This window comes from Hyperoodon ampullatus, assembly GCF_949752795.1.
Source record: "Hyperoodon ampullatus genome assembly, chromosome: 17".
Taxonomy (NCBI): Eukaryota; Metazoa; Chordata; class Mammalia; order Artiodactyla; family Ziphiidae; genus Hyperoodon; species Hyperoodon ampullatus.
The window spans coordinates 28,418,616-28,439,601 of record NC_136930.1 but is presented as its reverse complement, the minus strand read 5'-3'; the positions used below and the strand labels follow the sequence as shown (position 1 = coordinate 28,439,601).

Below are 20,986 nucleotides of genomic sequence, written 5' to 3'. Positions count from 1 at the left end.
TTGATAAGGTCCAATATATTTATTGTTCTTTGATTGCTTGTGCTTTTATGTCATGTCTAAAAAACTTGCCCAATCCAGTTTTACAGAGGTTTTCACCTATGTTTCTTTCTAAGAGTTTTATATTTTTTAGTTCTTACATTTAGGTCTTTGGTACATTTGGACTTAACTTTTATGCATGGTGAGAGGTAGGAGTCCACATTCATTCTTTGCCATATATATATCCAGTTGTCCTACCACCATTTGTTGAAAAGATTATTCTTTCTCCACTGAATGGTCTTGGCATCCTTGATGAAAATCAGTTCAACATAAATGTATGGGTTTATTTTTGAGCTCTCAGTTCTATTCCATTGGTCAGTGTATCCTTCTGCTAGTACCACAATGTCTACTATTGCTTGGTAGTAAGTTTTGAAATAAGGAAGTGTGAGTCCTCCAACTTTGTTCCTCTTTTCTTTTGACTTCCTTTGTTTTGACTATTCTCAGTCCCTTGAATTTCCGTATGAACTTTAGGATCAGCTTGTAAAGTTCTGCAAAGATGCCAGTTGGATTTTTCAAAGGGATTTCATTGAATTTGTAGATCAATTTGGGGACTATCACCATCTTAACGATATCTTCCAATCCATGAACTTATGCATTCTTTCCCTTTGTTTAGGTCTTTTTTTCATCAGTGTTGTGTAATTTTTCAGTGTCAAGTAACTGTCAAAGAGGATCTTCAAAGTAGCAGGAAAGAAGGCTTTTAGGCAGGACTAGAGTAGCATTTAATTTGGAGGGCTTTTTTGTTGTTGTTGTTTTCCTTACAACTGATATTCCTAGATCTTTGTGAGCTCTTGATTTCCAGACCTTTTGGGTGGTTCATTTCTCAGCCTTGGAGAGTCTCTTCATATGCAAGCGATGATCTTTACTCAGCTGAAAAGGGTGACCCTCTGCAGTTCTTCATCTGGAGTTCTAGCTCCGGTCAGCTATTTCTTCTACAGTATTCTGCTCTGTGAACTCCAGACACCTGGGCTTCCCCAGACTCCCAGTTCCATCTCTTCAAAGCAAAGACACTGCTTGGCCTATTTTGCCTCCCTGGGCTTCAACCTAGAAATTTCTCCAGGGCAGCCATAGGGCTCATCTCATTTGTTTCTCATCTGTGAGATGTCACTGTTGCCTGATGTGTATAATATCTTGAGAGTCTTTATTTCTTATATTTTGTCTGCTTATTTTAGCCTTTCAGGCAAGAAGGTAGGTATAGTATCTATTACCCCTTCTTGGCTAGATTATCTGTTATAAAAGAAAAGTTTTCTTTAAAAATAATGTAAACTCATTACAGAAAATAGACATTTTGGAAATAGAAAAAAGTACCAATATGGAAATAAAAATCACCCATGATCACAGCTCCTACCATCAGCTCTTGCTAGTATGATCATTAATTAACAGTCCTATGTAGTAACTAAATGCCAATCTAAGCAGAATGTTTAGGATTCATCCATAAGTTTGTGTTTGCTTTGATATAGATGATGGTTAAATGCATAAGAGAAGGTGATTTTATCTAGAGCCCTGATACGTGGGAAAAGAGAGCACCAAATTTGAAACCCTGTATGACACCTCTAGTCATCTGAATTTGGGCAGCTGGGTGACTGTCAATGGAGACTAAATGAGCATAGTCAGTGTGTGTTTTAAATTATACTCTTTTATTTTCAATAAAAATATCAAGATACAAAAGGTTTTGGTGGAGAATAGATTTAAACAGAAGTTTAAGTATTAACATTTTTATGGTTATAATTATTAAAATTTCACAGATATAAGCACAAACAAAAAGAAATGGTGCGTGTTTATAAGAAACTATTGTTATCTCACAGAACCCAAAGGCGAGATGCATTTAGGCTTCAGGAGAAACTGGCTCAATTACTCTGAGGCTTCATTGTCTCTCCTCTTTGCTGTTATCTGCAAATCTTTTTTTACTTTAGTTTTTTTCTCATCCTCAGTTTTGTGACTTTCCACAGCATCTGGGTTTATGAAGCTTGGATATTTTGGTTTTGGTTCTTAGGGAAGAAACTCAGATTATCTCAGTTTGGGTCTGTGTCCAGCTATGGGTATGAGGACAAGGTCACAATTGACAAATGTGGCTGTTATTACTATAACAATGCAGGTGTGGGAGAAGAAGCAGCTCCAAGAAAATAGGATAAGAAAATAAAATGATAATTATTAAATCGCACGTTTCTCTAAATTTATATTCATACCATAAATATGAATCGTTATCTCCCCATTGTGTTGGTAACTTTCGTAGAGATTCACTACCCTCTGCCTTGTATTATAGTCCTCTAAAAACATGTCCAAGTTCCTTGAGGGCCATGTCTACTTTTTCTTGTATATTCCAGTATATTTAGTAGTTTTTGTGCTCTGCTTTTTGTTAAATGACCACTGAGGAATAAATATCAATAGTTACTCAGTTTTACCTTGTATTGAATGGAATACTATTGAGTATTATTATTCTTACACCTTTTTTTCTTCTATTTTTAGTGGTATGCAATCTGTATTAGCGATGTTGGAGATTATGAAGGAACCAAGGCTAAAATTGCAAATGCCTATGTGATCAAGGAGCATTTTGAGGTACTGATGAACTTTAAAAGTCATTAGTTTTCTGAATAGGTTTGTTTCACTTATCTCTTGCTGTATAGCAAACCACCTAAAACTTAGTGTCCTTAAAACAATGACTATTTATTTCTCACAGTTCTGTGGATTAACTGTGCACAGTGGTGCTTCTGTTCTGTTTGTTGTGGCTGAGGTCATTTAGAGGGTTACATTCACCTGTACCCTCAGCTGGGACAGGAATATAGAAGATGCCCTCTCATCTACAACAGTTTCTCTCTACTTTTCTTCTCATCATTTAGTAGTGTAGCCCAAGCTTCTTTATAGCATGGTAGCTGGCTTCCAAGAGTGAACATTCCAAGGGAAAATTTCCATTGTGCAAAGTTTCATCAAGCATGTTTGCATCACACTTGGTAATAACCTGTCGACCTAAACAAGTAACGTGGCCAAGACTAGAGAATGTGGGAGAGGCTTATACAAAGTCCTGAGTGCCAGGAGGTGTAGTCTCATCTAACAATCTAATATAATTGACATACCACTCCCAAAGGTAATAGTAGTGTATACAATTATGATCTCTGTGTGTGTTTTAATATTTCCCCCAAAGTTAATTTACTTATTTATGGTAAGCTCTTCCTTAGGTGCCAGAAATTCTCCAGGAGTTTGTATATTTCATGATGTGCATACACACTATTCCATAGTCCAAAAACAAACAACAAAAAAACTGCAGCTAAAAACTGCAGTGTATTTGTCTTTCTTTCTCTCTCTCTCTCTCTCTCTTTCATTTTTGGCTGGGTTGGGTCTTTGTTGCTACGCACAGGGTTCCTCTAGTTGCAGCGAGTGGGGGCTACTCTTTGTTGCGGTGCGTGGGCTTCTTATTGTGGTGGCTTCTCTTTGTTGCGGAGCACGGGCAGTAGGTACGCAGGCTTCAGTAGTTGTGGCACATGGGCTCAGTAGTTGTGGCTAGCGGGCTCTAGAGCACAGGCTTAGTAGTTGTGGCGCATGGGCTTAGTTGCTCCACGGCATGTAGGATCTTCCCGGACCGGGGCTTGAACCCGTGTCCCCTGCATTGGCAGTTGGATTCTTAACCATTGCACCACCAGGGAAGTCCCTGTCTTTTGATATTACAGACCATCTCAAAAACACACAGGAAGAGAAAGTGATGAAAACAGACATATTTATCATTATAGTCTCAATTCCTAGTTAATGTAATGACTAGTGGAAAAGAACATTGGACTAGGAGTCAGGAGACCTAGCTTCTTATTTGGGCATCAGTAGTGTATACACACACACACACACACACACACACACACACAAATACACGTATATATTGATACACATATATATTTCAATTTAATAATATACATTTTTCACGTTTTAAGACCTTTGAAATCAGATTGCATTATATATAATCAGTGGTATCCTATAATTGGCAGTGCTTTTTTCTTAGTGGTATATAAAATAATGATGTGTCATAAAGTTTATGGTATCTTAGATTCAGTGAAATATAATAATTTACTTAGTGTCATTAGATAAATCATTTAAATTACTCTGTATCTTGGGATGTAGAAATACCTGACAGATAACTTCCAATGTGAATAATGAAATGCTGCAGAAAATATATTAATGTATACTTTAAAGAAACAGTGAAGGCTATAGATTATTTAAAAATAACTAATGTTTTTCATAAGTTTTCAAATGTGTATGTCTTATTTAAAAATGACAGTGTTAAGTATTTACATGCTAAAAGATCATTTATACTACTTGTATTCAGATTCCATTATTACATCTAAAGTCGTAAGGAATTATTATCTTTGCATTGTTTTTGAAGACGTTTAATGGCAGAAAGAATTACAAAAGAAAAGGTTTGCTTGAGAATAGCCCCTCTCAATCCATCCCAAAAGAAAATTAAACTGTAATGCCCCAAGGCATCCATTGTATATGATGAATTAACTTCTATTCCTTGCATCAAAATGGACTAGCTCTGTACCATTCTTGGTAGAATGGAAAATGTAGTTACTCATATAATTTTTTGTAGGGCTTAATTTTCTAGTGGAACTCTGATTGGGAAAGGTTGCTTTGAATATAAGTTGTATATACTTTAAAATATATTTTGCCATGTAAATCATATCACTCTATAAAATAAAGTAAAAATTAGGTCAGTGCTGATTCTTACTCATATTATTGATAACAGGATTTCTGCTAAGTCATACTTGATTAGCCTTATTTTAGCTATTATCTCTTAGTGGTGGTAATAAAGAGTGAAACTTATGAAAGGTAAAAATAATGATGATCCTGATGATAGAAAATATTACTGTGTTAAGCACCTCCCATTACTTGTTCATTTAATTTTCACCACAACCCTATAAGGTAGGTGTACTGCTTTCTTGATCCTATACAAGAACAAACTCAGGCATGGAAAAAATATAGAACTTGCCAAGGTCAAAAAGGAAGAAGTCATTGAGCTGTGATTTAAACCTTGGTGGTCTGGCTTCAGAACCACTCTGGTAACCAGTACAGATATTTGAAAATGTGTATCTCACACATTATCAACTGAAAGTGAAACTATGTGTCTGTAGAAAAGCATAAGCTAGGGAGTCCTAATTTTTTTAAAATTTTCTTTATCATTAGTAGGATTAACATTAATCTATGAGATTTCCTGAGTGATTTTCAACAAAATAATGGATAAAAGAAGGAGTCATTTCTTTAAAGTTATTCTGTAGTTTATGCTTTACATTAGTTCACATAGGACTTTCACATAGTAAATAGAAATTAGGGAGACTTTATCAATATATTTTATATTATACATAATTAATAAATTCTGTGAACAAGTAGTATTTATTTCTCCTTTGTTAAGTGTAGATGGGAAAGTTAAACAAAATTTGCACATAGGAAGAGACTTTCTAAAATTATTTTGTATTTTGTTCTTTTAACAAAGAATACTTCTACTCAATAGTCATATAGGATTTGCCAAAAAGGAACTTTCTTATTTATTTTTCCTTTAATCTAGAAGAAATATTGAGAGCTATAGATTATTCATTTTCAAAATTAGATTTGTTTACAGATTTTGCATTTTCTTCATCTTGATGAATCCTATCATTCTCTGAATCTTTTTAATTTTTAAAAAATTTTATTTATTTATTATTTTTGGCTGTGCTGGGTCTTTGTTGCTGCACACGGGCTTTCTCTAGTTGCGGTGAACGGGGGGCTACTCTTCGTTGCAGTGCACGGGCTTCTCATTGCGGTGGCTTCTCTTGTTGCAGAGCATGGGCTGTAGGCACGTGGGCTCAGTAGTTGTGGCGCACGGGCTTAGTTGCTCCGGCGGCATGTGGGATCTTCCCGGACCAGGGATCGAACCCATGTCCCCTGCATTGGCAAGCAGATTCTTACCCACTGGACCAAGTCCCTCTGAATCTTATAAAATAGTAACCTTAGTATAAGGCATTGATAGTGTACTGAAATAAATTTAATTAAAAAATTAGGAGGGATGCAAGAGGGAGGGGATAGGGGGATATATGTATACATATAGCTGATTAACTTTGTTATACAACAGAAACTAACACAACACTGTAAAGCAATTATATACTCCAATAAAGGTGTTAAAAAAAAAAAGAAAAAAGTTGGTGTTGATTATCAGAAAAATTGAAATGCAGGGTTGCAAGTGTTTTTAATCATGGTTTCTTCAGCAAACATAGTAAAGTACTTATTGGTGTTTAGGAAACTAATATGATTCATTTTCTCATTTCTTGTTAGAAAGCAATTGAACTCAACCCTAAAGATGCTACCGCAATTCACCTTATGGGTATTTGGTAAGAAAATTTCTTTAAATAAATATTTCAGTGGTTTTTAGTATGATCTTATTTTGTAGTATGTATACATACACATCTTGTTTGATAGTATATAAAAAAGAAAAATGTAAAATATTTAAAAATATTATTTGGCCGTCAAGAGTGTTTAATCCAGGGCCTCCCTGGTGGCGCAGTGGTTGAGAGTCCGCCTGCCGATGCAGGGGATACGGGTTCGTGCCCCGGTCTGGGAGGATCCCATATGCCGCGGAGCGGCTGGGCCCGTGAGCCATGGCTGCTGGGCCTGCGCGTCCGGAGCCTGTGCTCCGCAGCGGGAGAGGCCACAACAGTGAGAGGCCCGCATACCACAAAAAAAAAAAAAAAAAAAAAAAGAGTGTTTAATCCATTATATTAACTAGCAGTTGTACTGGTTATTTAGTGTTTACTATTTAGAAAATACTAAATTTGATTGTGATCTTGTTAAACATTGTTATTCAGATCATTTAGAAACGTACTAAGACTAAAAAGGCATTGAAACTTTTCGTTAGACCTTTAAATTCCTTTTTTGGGGAAAGACTATTCTTATTTACCAGACTAAATGGAATTGGATTAATCTAACTATAGTAATACAGTAGGATGCCCTAAGAGGGTCTTGGTATCTTCAAGGTGTGTCAAATACAGTCTTGATTCATCTGAGGTATAATATAATCTGACTCTCAGTATCTTTCCATGTTTATGTAAGCTTTGTTCAGAGCACATCATTATTTTGCTGGTATGAGCATAAACCAATGTGTTAAATGCTTACTGGTTTGAGAGTCTTTCTTGAGACAGGTTTGCCACTGTTTTCTTTGGGTGTAGTCTACAGAGCTGAGTATTTATTGTCTTCTATGAGGGGTAACAGTGCAAAGTCCCATATCAAACTCTTTTAAAAGAGAAGTAAATATCCTTCAGGATAAAGGACACATTTAACTAAGAAAACACTTACTGAGAATTAATGACAGTTGAGGGACAGTCAGTAATTAAGATGCTGGCAAGCAAACATGAATGAAATAGTTTCATCCTCAAGGAGTTCAGACCCTAATCAAAGATCCAACACTTTTTTTCCTACTTATTTCAGAAAATTGTCAAGAGCTTTGGATGTTAAATATTTGCCACACCCTTTCAAATATGTAGACTTTAAATTGTTGGTTGCCATTGTTATTTAGGTATATCATGTTTAGTTTTGTTATTTTTTTTAACTTCTCTGAGTTAATTTTTATGTAAAAAAATAGGGGTAACGATTCTATTTCATTTAGTTATTGTAAGGAGTAGATGAGGGAATCACTTAGCTCAGCACTTGGCACAAAGTGAGCACTCAAAAGGTGAATGATGTACTGTATTATCATTACTGTTATAAATCTTACTATTTATACTGTCACAGTATACACTGTAATTGATGGATCAACATAAATCAATCCCTAGATAATTCAGTATAAATATTAACCTACTGGATATTATGTAAAGTACAGACTGTTTAAACATATAATAGGAAAAGATTCCTTTTATATCTGTTAAGATGCTTAGTTCTCTTTAAGAACTAATTTGAATGTATGTGTCATTTTATTTCCCTATAGGTGTTACACATTTGCTGAAATGCCTTGGTATCAAAGAAGAATTGCTCAACTGCTGTTTGCAACTCCTCCTAATTCCACCTATGAGGAGGTAGTGTGATGTCCTTTGTTAAGTTATTACTGATTTCTTAACTGCTCTGCCACTCTACAGTGTCCACACATCTGGAGTTCTGATCAGTGAGGGACTTGAGCACGTTTCTAATGATCCAGTGCAACTATCTTATCAGAAAGCCTTATTAATAATTATAATCTGTGACTCGTGAGTGTTTTTTTTTCCACTTCAGGTGAGTGGCTGATAATTCTGGTATACTGTCAGCTAAAATAACCCATGGCTAAAATCTACCTTCATTTTCTGCTTGAAATCTATACCACATAAAAATCATAAAATAGAACAAGAAATATAGCATTTGCTTCTTAGCATGTTTTAGGTACACATTCTGTAAGATAAGAGTCATTTACCTGGACATTAAAGCATGTGTTTGTATTGATAAATGAAGAGTAATTATAACATTTTTTTCACAGCAGGTTTGAAAGGCTCATGGTCTCTCATATTTCCAAGGCCTTTTGCTTCTCCTGTTAAACATAAAATTTGAAAGGGATTTCTAGGCAAATATTTTGGGTTTACTTATCACAAAATTTTCAGAGTAAGGAAGCAGACAGTTGAAAAAGTTGTTCCAGTACTTGTATCATAATGTTTTCTGTGAAGCTATAGTACAGAATTTGATGCAAAGAATATTTAGTTGTATAGTTAGAACAGAGTTGGGAAATATTTGTTATTAAAAACAATGTGCATTCTAAGAAAAAAAAAGACGATCAGCAGGGGGTTTCAGACTGACCTTAAAATTTTATACAGGAATTTCAGTAATAAAGGACTTAAAAAAATTCTTTGGCATGACTTATGTATCACTGAATAAACTCAGCTTTTGATTTTATCTAGTTTTTATTGGTAGTCCCTGTTATGACTTAAGAAGAGAAAGGTCAAAGTATCTGAGTTGCACATGATAATGTTCTTTCCTCTCTGCATGTGATGCCAGTTTGGTACGAGTTCTAAGTAGTAGTAGTCAAGTTATTACTAGAAATGGTCCACATAATTGTAATCTGTATTCTGATGATTTAATAGTGTTATGGTCAATTTTGCTATATTAACCTCTCACTGTTGATGAATTGACCATTATTATTTTTTAGCATCTTTATTGGAGTATAACTGCTTTACAATGGTATGTTAGTTTCTGCTTTATAACAAAGTGAATCAGCTATACATATACATATGTCCCTATATCTCCTCCCTCTTGCATCTCCCTCCCACCCTCCCTATCCCACCCCTCTAGGTGGTCACAAAGCACCGAGCTGATCTCCCTGTGTTATGTGGCTGCTTCCCATTAGCTATCTAGTTTACATTTGGGACCATTATTTTAAGATGTTTTAATTTACTTCCTGTCTTATATTTAATACAGGAATAGAACTTTTGAGAAAATGCTTTTTTAAAATTGACTCTGTTTTAATACTTTTCATTATGTTTGGGTTTTTTGTCTTTTTAACAGGCCTTAGGCTACTTTCACAGGGCAGAGGAAGGTAACAAATTTTTTATTTCACATACTAATATACTTAAAATTGTATGAATGCTTCACATATAATAGGAATTTTTTAAACAAAAATAAGTTATTTCTGATATACTTCATAAACTTCTTTTTGAGCTAGACATTATCAAGTAATTTTTAAAGTCCTTATTTAGTAAAGATCACCTGAGTAAGAAATAGACTGCTACTGAATTTAGAGCTGTAATTCTGGAATGGTCCTTCATTTGATGTAATTCAACCTTCCTTTTTGAGAGGAGGCTTTGACAGGTTAACTGTTTATTTAAGATCACACAGCTAATCAGAGGCATTTATTTATTTTCATTTAAAGTTTTTATTCTTTTTAAATTGAAGTATAATTGACATATAACATTGTATTAGCTTCGTGTGTGCAATATAGTGATTTGATATTTGTATACCTTGCGAAACAATCACACCACCAAGTTTAATTAACACCCGTCACCTTACATATAGTTACAGAAAAATACTTTTTTAAGATGGACTCTCAGCAAATTTCAGATGGCACTGAAATGAGAACTCTCTGGTTTTAAAACAGGCCAGTTTTTGTTATATTGTAGATACTGTCTTTTGTGACAAAGAGTTTCCTGCACTCTTACTTTGAAGAAATATCCAGCCTAGAGAACATCAGCCTATCCTAAGATTATCCTTCCTAATATTAATAGGAGAAACTAGAGAAGTAAGGGACATAAGCCTTTGTTACCAAGTACACCCCCCCAAAAAAAACCCATTGCAAATATATTTCTATAAAACTTAATCAGAAGAAAATTAAAGACAATTTATTAAATTTTAGAGCCTACGCATATGGACTTGTTCAAATGTTTTCATGATAGCAAAGCATTTTTTAAAACACATTTCTTCTAAAGAATTTTGTCTGAATTTTAACTCTTATCTGTAATACATTAATTCTGATTTACTGTTACTACCTTCCATTGATATCCTCTTAAGATAGTAGTTTTACATATCATGGATATGATCTGGGAATGCAGTTTCCTCAGAGACTTCGAAGTGTAATTGCAAAGTTAAAATAGGGCCTTAGAGGCTTAAGGATTCGGGTTGTTGAAAAAAACATGGTCATACTCTTGTGGAACTAAAATAATCCTTGGTAATTCCAGTTATCCTCCAGGTTTTACCTTCAAGTTTCACTTCCTCTGGGGGGGGCCCTTTCCTTATTATGGCCTATGTCTGGTTTAGAAGATCCTCCTATGCTTTTAGTACCTTTTACTTCCTCCATCATGGCCCTTATCACTCCCTAGTATGAATATATGTTTACATGTCTAAAACTAATTTCAGGGAAGATGGGGACTCTGTCTTTTTGCTCACAATTGAATCCTCATTGCTTAGCACATAATGCTTGGCAAATTTGCTGAATGAGTAAGTAGATGAATGAATGAAGGAATTAATTTACTTAACTCCAAGGAAACTTTAAGCACATCAACATGGCGTCTCACAAATAATGTTCAAATTAAAGAAATAAAACAATTTTGGGTTAAGGGGCAAATAGAGTTAATCATAAATTATATCCAGGAAGAATTATGCTTTGAATATAGAAGGGTCCCAGGTTGATAGGAGGAAACTGTATAAAGAATTAATGAAGTTAGTGAGACAGTCCCATGCTTTCATTCATAAGCTTTTTGTTCACATTTTTGCTTCAGCCAAGAATCCTGCTAAAATTCTATTCAGCCTCCAAGTTAGCCCAGGTGTAACCTCTTAGTTAGCTGCTTTTTCTTTGGTTTCTCATAGCACTTTAAAATTTGTACACCTATCAAAGCATTCCTTTTATTCCTATATTACATTTAGTTGTGCTCATGCTTGTCTTTCCTTTTCATTATAAATTCCAAAAGAGCAAAGACTTTGTTTTATCTATGCTTAAACACAGCCCACATTCAGTAGAGGTTGACCAAATGTGTGTGTGTATACACACATACACATATCATCATGATTTCATTTACTCATTCAGCAAACGTATATTGAGTACAGTTCTAGGCACTGTTCTAGGCACTTAGGATGCAGGGAGCAAAAGAGATGATAAAAAGAAAACCCTTGTCCTTCTGGAGCTTATATTCTATCAGGACTCTGTTTTCCATCTATTAAATAGAGTACCAATTTTATAAAATTGCTGTGAAAATGAGAAATGTGTGTAATATAGTGCCTGGCACATAGTAGACACTCAATAAATGGTAATTATAAAATTTTTTGAGATATGAATAGTTGAACAAAAGAGAATTCTAATTAGCCTAATCATTTATTGACCACACAAGTATATTATTGGAATTTAGATGAAAAAAATTAAGCCTTTAAAAATAAGAGCAATACTATTTCATATGAGATAAATTAAAATTATTTTTCTTATGTACAGTGGATCCAAACTTCTACAGCAAAAACTTGCTCCTTCTAGGAAAGACATATTTGAAGCTACACAACAAAAAGCTTGCTGCTTTCTGGCTAACAAAAGCCAAGGACTATCCAGCGCACACAGAAGAGGATAAACAGGTAAAACATCTCCAGTAAAGTAAGGCAGATAGGTTTCCAGTGAGGCACATTAAGTAAAGGTGAATCAAGAACTTCTTTAAAAACATAATTGTCCAAATGCATATTGTTAAATAACAGTGTTTATTTCAAATGTGTATAGCAAATATTTAGTTACTATCAATAAACATGTATGAATTACTTGCTGCAATATAGAATTATTCCTGTTTGACATTATATATAGCAGATCGAAAAAGATTTCTAAAACATAAAAGGCAAGGGACATGTACTAATGTGGACGAGTTCTCTAAGAGTCTCATCTCTGAGTTCTCTAAGAAATTTTATTCTTACAATGTGCTATCCTGGTTTTTTGGAAATTCTTAGAAACTACTTTATAAACTTGTTTCACAAGTTGATCTCTGTGCTGTACTGTTTTATAATATGTATTCTTCCATTTTAGATACAGACAGAAGCTGCTCAGTTGCTTACAGGTTTCAGTGACAAGAACTGAGAAGTTTTCAGTGAAATATCTAAGAAGCAGTGCCTTTTCATCAAGTTATAAAGATAATAAATACATTAACTATACTGTTCTATGGCTGTTTTCTCAGTTCTTTTAATGTTGTGACCACTTAACAAATTAAATATACAAAATTCTAGACTTCTTCACAAATAACAAGGCAAAAGAAATAATTGCTACAAGAGTGGTAGAGAGATAGATATCCATGGCTTAGAGGCTGAGATTATTGTGCACCTGAGACACCAGCAATACAAAGGGTATGAATTGGATCACATCAGGATGGGAGATCAAGAAAAGAAAGCTCTGTGGAAGAGGTGGCATAGGGGGAGTGCATTTTCTAGTTGGATTGATTCAAAGCTGAGATCTTGCAGAGAAGGTACAGTGAATGTTAGGAGGTCAGGATGATGAGAGTTCTTGGTATAAAGTAGTTAAATGATGTATCTTGGAGCCAACCTGCATAAGGAAAGAACTCAAGTCATGAGAGGACTGAAAATGGAGTGGTTTCTTTTTTAAAATGTGAGGTAGTCTTACAAGTGGTTTGATTTTGTCACTAGGCGAGCTCAAATCCTATTCCCTAATGGGGTGAAAGGAACACAACTCAAGGGGGAAATGGAAATTAAGATGTTTTAAATAGGCAGGACAGTGATACTGGGGGTGCCACCACTACAAAAATCTTGTTTTGTAAAAAGTAGTATCTTGAATGCCACTTACAGAAATCTGAGAGTGTATATATAGGTGGATTTTTCTCAAAGGGAAAATGCAGGTAATGTGGGTACGTGCTGTTTGTTTATTATGTATATTTTCAAACAGAAGGGAAAACAAAGTATTGGACTCTTATAAACCCATATCTGGTTCAGCAACTGCTAATCTTTTGCTATATTTTACTTATGTGTATATATTCGTATTTATATATATTTCTAAACTTTTAAAATTAATAGCAGACAACATATTTCATCCCTAAATACTTCAGCATTCATTGTCTCAGAATAAGGACATCCTTCTAAACAAATACAAGTCCATATCACAACTAGAATGTTAACAGTAATTCTTTATTATCATCTAATATCCAACCATATTCAAATATCCTCAAATGTCCCAAAATGTCTTACACTTTTAATTTTCTGCCTTAGTTTTTTTAAAGCTAGAACAGTAGCCCCATCTTTTTTTTCTCACAGCATTGACTTTTTGAAGGGGCCAGTCCAAATATCTTATAGATTGTCCCTCATTCCAGAATGGCCTTACTGACTGCACTTAAAGAAACACTGTTCCATCGTAGTTTCAGGGACTCAAGTTAATTATATGTATATTAGATCTTCTTTGCCTTTTGTATTTATCACTTTCTCTGATTTTTCTTTTACCTCTCAGTTTCATTTTCTTGGCTTTTTTCATTTCTATCTTCCATGTCCCTTTTTTTTAATGTTTTCTTCCTTAGATACTGTTTGTCTTCACTTCTGAGATATTTTTGTCTTTTTCTTCAATTTTTTTTTTCCTGATTGATTTCAGTTAACAGGCATTTCACATCCTCATGGTTTTTGTCCAGTTTTGAATTTTTGAATTTCTAATTTGGATTTTTTCATGTCTGCAGTTATTTATTTATATTTAATTCATACTAGTATATTGTGCTTAAGAATTTTACTGTTTTCTCTGTGTTGAGCATTTTCATCTGAAATTTCCTCATTTTCAGTTGCACTTTAGAGCGACTTTGAATGTTATTTTTTGTAGGTGTAACTTTTTGTGTGTGCTGAGTTACCAGCAATGCCAGGTTATCAAATGGGAGGTAAGGGGTTAGGATTAGTTCAGTAATAAATATCCTGTGCTTCACAGTTTTTGTAAAATAAGGTATCTGTCTTTCAGTAGTAAAGCCTTTTATGGAGGGGAGGCTCTGTCTTTGATATTATATAGGGCTTTAAAAAAATTTTTTTTCCTTTGAAATAATTATAGATTCATAAGAAGTTGTCAAAAAATAGTTCACAGGTCCTGTGTATCCTTCCCTCAGTTTGCCTCAGTGGTAACATAACTATGGTACAATATCAAAACCAGGAAACTGTACAGTCCACAGACCTTATTCAGATTTTACCACTTTTAAGTGATCTCACTTGTATGTGTGTTCTGTGCAGTTTTGTCATGTGTAAATTTCTGTAACTGCCACAATCAAGATACAGAACTGTTCCGTCACAAAAATTCTTAGTGCTATCCCTTTATAATCAAACCCACTCCCTGCCATCATCCCGAAGTCTGACAACCACTTACCTGTTCTGTATAATTTTGTTATTTCAGGAAGATTATATAAATGGATCATATAGAATGTGACCTTTTGGGATTGGCTTTTTTCATTCAGCATAACTCCTTTTTGAGAAGCATCTAAATTCAGTCAATAGTTCCTTTTTATTGTTGATTATATTTCATTGTATGGGTGTACCAGTTTATTTAACTATCCACCTTAGGCCATTTAAGCTGTTTCCAGTCTTTGGCTGCTGTGAACTTAAGGCTGATATAACTATATCAACAAATTTTCATCTCTGTGGGATAAACATCCAGAAGTGTGGTTGCTGGGTCTTTTATAGAGCTGCTATCTTTTTTCTCTCTTTACAAAGGAATAGCTGCCTTCTCCAAGGTGTGGCACTTTCCCAAGATTCTGTGTGCTTCCTCAACCTCTTTGAGTTCCCAGGAGTCTGATTTACCAGTTCTCACACTGGTTCTTTGCATTTCTCCACTCAGGGGGGGATCTACTACTTCCGGGAATGAACCCTAAGACCCCATTATATTCTCCTTCCTGTGCAGTCCCTACTTGACTGGTTCTTGTGTGTTCCAGAGCTGCCTGCTCGTTTGAGATGCCTATTTCTCCACATATATGTAAACAGAAGTTTGTAGTATTCTGTCTTCTAAACATATTACAGACATGGACTGTGGGTGATTATAACTGCCTCTTATGCATCTGTTTCCTTCTTTTAAGAATGAGAGAAGAAATCTGATTTGGAATGTGGTTGTTATCCTACTATAATCTGAAAGCTCTGTTAACTCCTTGTTACCAGACATTTTCCTATCTGAGTGTTTAATCATAGACTATGGACCAGCTGTGGACTTTGTGAAAAATGACTTCTCTCAGACTCACTTTTTAAAATAAGCATAATTACAAGGAGAAAACAAAACAACAAAAAAACAATAACCTAATGGAATTGTGAGGATTAAAGAACATGTATTTACTATGAGTATCGGTAAATATTTTAAAATGCTATTATCATCTGATAGTGTTCTCCTTGGTCAAGACTGGGGAGAGAAAATTTGGAATTTAGGAGATGCCGCTTTTGTTCCAATTTCAGTATACGTGCTGCCAGAGTGAGCACAGGAGAGGCCACTTTTGGACTTTTACTCTTTGTAGATTTGGTGGGGGGTGGGGGCGGTTTTCCCCTTTTCCTTTTATTTTTTTGTTGCATTCATGTGGTGTTCACTTTACAACCTGTTTGGACTGTACCTGGGCATTACTGGGAAGAAAAAATAGGAGGGGTTGATTACTTTGGCAAGGGCCATCAAGTTTATTTAACGAATGTCCTGTTCTGGCCCATTGCACTGCCCTGTATGTTTCTGTCTTGTGACTGAAGAGTATACATTAGGTACAAAAGAACCTCATTAAGGTAAAGGCTCCTCTGATGTGGTCTGGGCTTTTCCCTTGAGAGACAGACCAAATCCCCAGTAGACTTCAAGTTTGGAGTTCAATGGACTGTTATAAAAGAACCTTTATTCTCTCATCTGCCTATTTCAACCGGAGAAGATTTCTGTTTGACTTCCGTAATGCTCACTAGAGGATCTTCTTAGGTTCAACCAAATATTAAGACTCAAAAAGCCCACAGTAGGCCTCATCTGGCCCCAATTTACTCAGGACAGAAACCATAGCTCACCCAGCAGGTCAATGTCAGGCCCCCTTACATTCAAAAGATGACCTTACAGCAGTAGTCTGTGTAGCAGCATATCCATGCAGCTCCTAGGAGTATCATCTCCCCAGGTGACAGCTCAGGAAATCTCAAAGGGAAATACAGTTACAAGTTTCCACATTCTGGGAAGTCCAAAGCTATGGTTTCCTATCAAGTGCCTGGAGTTATCCCAGTCCAGATGCAACACACCAGTCAGGGGCCATTTTAAACAGCAGCAGCATTGCCTGACATTGTTGGCCCATACCACCCTATCTAGTTTTGAGAACTGGAAAAGCTAGGTGGTTGACCTAAGGCTGGAGGGCAGAGTTTTGTTAACCCTTTTGGCTTTAACTGCCCAGGAAGTACTAAAAACAAAAACACCACTTGTAGCTTCTTTTCCTGGAAGACAACTAATCTGATTGCTGAAACTGTGTTGTGCCTGTGACCCACTGACGGGGCTGTTTAGTGGTGGTGGTGGTGGTGGTGGGTAGTGGCACTGAGATGAAGTGACAGTATGAACCTGTTTCTGAGCCTCCCTCGTTTGCTGATTTCCTCATGAAGTGTCTGTGTTCAAGCGCAGCGAGCCCTGCACTTCTAATTTCTCTATGCTTGGCCCAGCACAGGACAGGGATGGGGGGGTGGGGTGGAAACAAGTCTCAGGTTTCTCTCACTGACACTGAGTAGGTGTATCAAGACAATAAATCCTGCCTATAGGTCTGGATTTCTATAATTAGTATGAAAGATAGAAGGACCTGATGAGTTCTCCAAACCAGCCTTCTCCAGAAAGCTGGTTTGGTCTCTCTGTAGGCTCTGTGTAGCCTCATCTGTTGTATGGTAATTTCTTACCTGAAGTGAGAAGGGGGGATGGGCACCCTGAAAGCTTCCTGTCTTCATTCCAATCTGCTACAGGATGTTCTCTCATGCCTCTACTGAATGACAGTAACTTCTGTCAGCAAACTTCATTAGCAGTGGTACTTTCATGGTGTAATTTAAGCAGCCCTTTTGAAGACTGGTCACCCTCTATTGCATAGTCTGTTCTGTACATTCGTTTTCTTGTTTTTTGTTTGTTTTTTATTTAGGCATGAAAATAACTAGAACATTAATAGTGAGGATTTGGGAAAAGAGTCTATTCAAGCAAGTGGATCACGGACTTTATTTCATCTTTACTATGGATTCTAAATAAAAATGCAGAAGACCATCTAAATTAATATGTAGAAAAATAAAATTTTGGCGAAACAAAAACTACTGTTTAGGGAAGTTAAACTGTATACTAGTATCTTCTGTATGTACTTAGTAGTGAAATATGTTACAGGTAGCATCTAAGACGTCAGTTCCATGGTTGTAAAAAAAAAAAATTTAAGTTAATGAAATTTATAGTACATACTGAAATAATGCTACAAGTGGAAATTTAAGTTTTTATATTAATAGGGAAGCCCAGCTTGCTAAAGCAGCATTAATATTCACATCAGATTTTAATTTGTTATACATTTTTGTAGTTCGGTAAATGTCCTTGATAATGAAAAACAGAAAGTGTTATTGGGACAAAAATAATAATCTATGTAAAAAGGGGGAAGACCAAAATATTTTGTATAAGCTTATTCAGATACATGGAATTTTCATGAATTTAAGAGGAATGAAGATATGCAAACAGTAACAGAAAATCAGTAGACTTATTTGAGTTTTCAAATGCTTATGTAAGTCTTCAATCCATCTGGTTTTATAAAACCAAAACTCTGAACATAAACAAAAGCAGAAAAATTCACATTACCTTTTTATATGTTCCTAGGTATGAAATTGCATCAATTTACTATGAATTTAAAGAACATCACATATTTTAAAACTGAAGTACAGAAGTGCCTGATTCTTTTTAATTCCACAAATACCTAGCATCCCAAAGTAACATGTAAACAAACCTCTATGCTACTCAGTGAATTCTCTCCAATTTCTAGAATAAACTAAATGGTAGTAGATCTAGTATATGACTTTCATGTAAGTTACGGTTTCATTCATGACTTTGACTATATTAGAGATGTAGCAAAGAGGGAAAATTTTCAACTACTGTATTTATTTAAAACAAACTGACAGGTTCAAGCACCCATCTTAAGAAAAGCCAGCAGCATTTTTTAACATATTCAAAGTAAGATTTTGGCCTAAGCCCTTAATACCTTCCTGAACAGCCATGCAACAAAACACCCTCAAGAGGTGTTACAAAGGGAAAAAAAACATGGAGTAATTTGTACTTCTTCCCCTGGATAACAGAAACAAGGTAAAGCAAATCCAGATTATTTTTGAATGAACGGCTGTCATGTTTAATACACTCTGAGCTCTATAAAACTAGAGCCACTATCATATATGCTTATATAGATATATACTTATTTTTAATAAAGTCTCTTGCTTGCTTCAACTTCAAAATTTAAGGATGATTTTTTTCCTAGTCAGTCACTTCAAGGGAACAATAAATAAAGTAGAAAAGGATGAACTGTTTTGCATATTTCTGTGGAAGAACGGAAAACATTTATACTTCGAGAGGTTCAGAAAATTCACTGTACAGATTGAACAGCTTATATACACTATCTGTGCAACTTTTCTTGGCTGGGGTATTTAAATGCAAGAGCTCCTCCAAGACAAGAAGCCACATTCATTCTTGTCCAAATCCCTCTGTCTCTTCTATTGCAAAAAGAAGTTTTTCCTTTAGTTGTTCATAACTCTTATATGGTGGTAGATCCAAGCGATTAAAACTGAACAAAAACAAAAACAAAATCAGATGTGTTTTCAATAAAACAAACTCTGAAAAGACTTCTAATACAATGTTTTTTTAAAGCACATGTGAAAAACTAAATGGAGGAAGAATGTAAAAATTTTGCCAGAAGTATTCTAACACAATTTACTACTGTATTATTACTTAACAAATATAACATTAAATATACAAATTTTCTTACAGCATTTAATTCAAATTTAAGACCTAGTCACAAAAATATTTTAACGTTTCCCAGAGAAAGCTAGAATTACAAATAATAATTGTAGCAATATGGATAAAACTGCTGGAATTTTTTTTTTAAAGCACTAATTTTTCTCTTTTCTATACTATTATTGTTACATTGTGTCATGAGTCCCCCTAACTTCTCTTGGGTTAAAGAGTCCATTTCTTTCACTCACTCACCCACCAATTCATTCATCAGTTACTTATTGAGAATCTTTAATATATCAGGTATTTTTCCAGGAGCTGGTGATACAATGATGAAAAAGTAAAGTCCTTGTCCTCATTGAACTTACATTCTAGGGTGGAGACAGTCAATAACCAAATATATATTTTTGTCTTTTCAAATAATATCGTATGTATAACCGTTTCTAAAATAATATGCTTACAGTCTTGCTAGACTCAAAGAATTCCCTGCTGGGATTAACTGATGAAATATAGAAAATATTGAAAATGCTTAAAACATCAATGTATTGTTTTACAATTTACAAAGGTGTGAAATAACATTTAATTTTTAAAGATACAGCGCTGAGTAGCTGGGTTAAGATTCAGGAGTTTTGGATTTTGGGTTTTGATCCCCACTATTAGTGTCTAGTGAAGTAGCTCTGAGAAGTCAAAACCTTTCTGTACTTTCATTTTCTCATGTGGAAGGTTTCTATAGATTATCCAGTTCCCTTCTACTACTCCTACCAGTTATCTGCCCTTGTAAGAGTCAGGAAACCTGTAAATCAAGAAAGAGCCTTTTGAAACAAGGCAGCCAATTAAAATGGTATTCTTCTCAGACCATGTTATTCTGTTTGAAAAGTTGTTAATTTAACAGTAACAATTAAGAGGACTATATATCTTCCCATCGTGTGCCCCCTCCCCAGCCCCACCTTTAAACTATGCCTCAAGGTACAGTCTGATACTGAGCTGAGGTCAGGAAAAAATTTTTCAATAGAGCCCTATACTAACCAGTCACCTGCCTCTGTCAAATTGTCATTCTATTTACCAAATCTCCCCCATCTTTTCCCTCCTGATCATTTCTATTGCTACTATATTCTCCTCTATATACTTCCCCATCATCTTTTATCTAAACCATCAGTATTTCCTGCCTACTGATCTTGCATCCTTTTTTTTTTTTTTTTTTTTTTTTTTTTTTTTAACTTCTTCACAACCTATCTAGCCTTATATCATTGCCAGGGGTACTTTCTTAAAAAGACATGATGGTTTAAAAAAACCTCTGCTGCTTCTAATGGCTATGGACGGGGAAGTGGGCAAGGAAGCCTATGCTGTTTGGTATAGCCCCTATCAACTTATTTAATGTTCTCCAAGCATACCACACACTTTTCTATGACCATGCTCTTATGGCTCTCCTATGTTCTGGAATACCCTTTTCTGCCTATGAAAATATTATTAAGAATCAGTCCAAATGCTACAACTTCCTCCAAGAATTCTCCTTGAACATGTTATACAGACTTAATAATGCCCCTCTCCATAGCTCTTTTTTTTTTTTTTCAAAAGGATGAAGTAAAAAATTTTTCACATGTGAGGACCTAGCAAATGCTGTAAATTCTTGGATTT

The 20,986-nt window shown here is 35.1% G+C and overlaps 2 protein-coding genes across 2 annotated transcripts in view; one reads left to right on the top strand and one right to left on the bottom strand.

Moving 5' to 3' along the window:
- The window catches only part of RMDN1 (regulator of microtubule dynamics 1), a gene marked incomplete at its 5' end in the record, with an annotated part of 36,875 nt that extends 24,264 nt beyond the window's left edge, over positions 1–12,611 (top strand). Inside the window, 6 exons of the mRNA XM_079722755.1 lie at positions 2,500–2,589; positions 6,319–6,374; positions 7,964–8,051; positions 9,502–9,532; positions 11,912–12,045; positions 12,482–12,611. Of these exons, the coding sequence (XP_079578881.1) occupies positions 2,500–2,589; positions 6,319–6,374; positions 7,964–8,051; positions 9,502–9,532; positions 11,912–12,045; positions 12,482–12,532 (450 nt within the window). The 3' untranslated portion in view covers positions 12,533–12,611. The remainder of the gene's footprint in view (positions 1–2,499; positions 2,590–6,318; positions 6,375–7,963; positions 8,052–9,501; positions 9,533–11,911; positions 12,046–12,481) is intronic.
- Positions 12,612–18,490: 5,879 nt separating this feature from the next.
- Positions 18,491–20,986, bottom strand: part of WWP1 (WW domain containing E3 ubiquitin protein ligase 1) — a 93,291-nt gene continuing 90,795 nt past the window's right edge. The window contains exon 24 of the mRNA XM_079722795.1: positions 18,491–19,184. Coding sequence (XP_079578921.1) covers positions 19,085–19,184 — 100 coding nt within the window. The 3' untranslated portion in view covers positions 18,491–19,084. The remainder of the gene's footprint in view (positions 19,185–20,986) is intronic.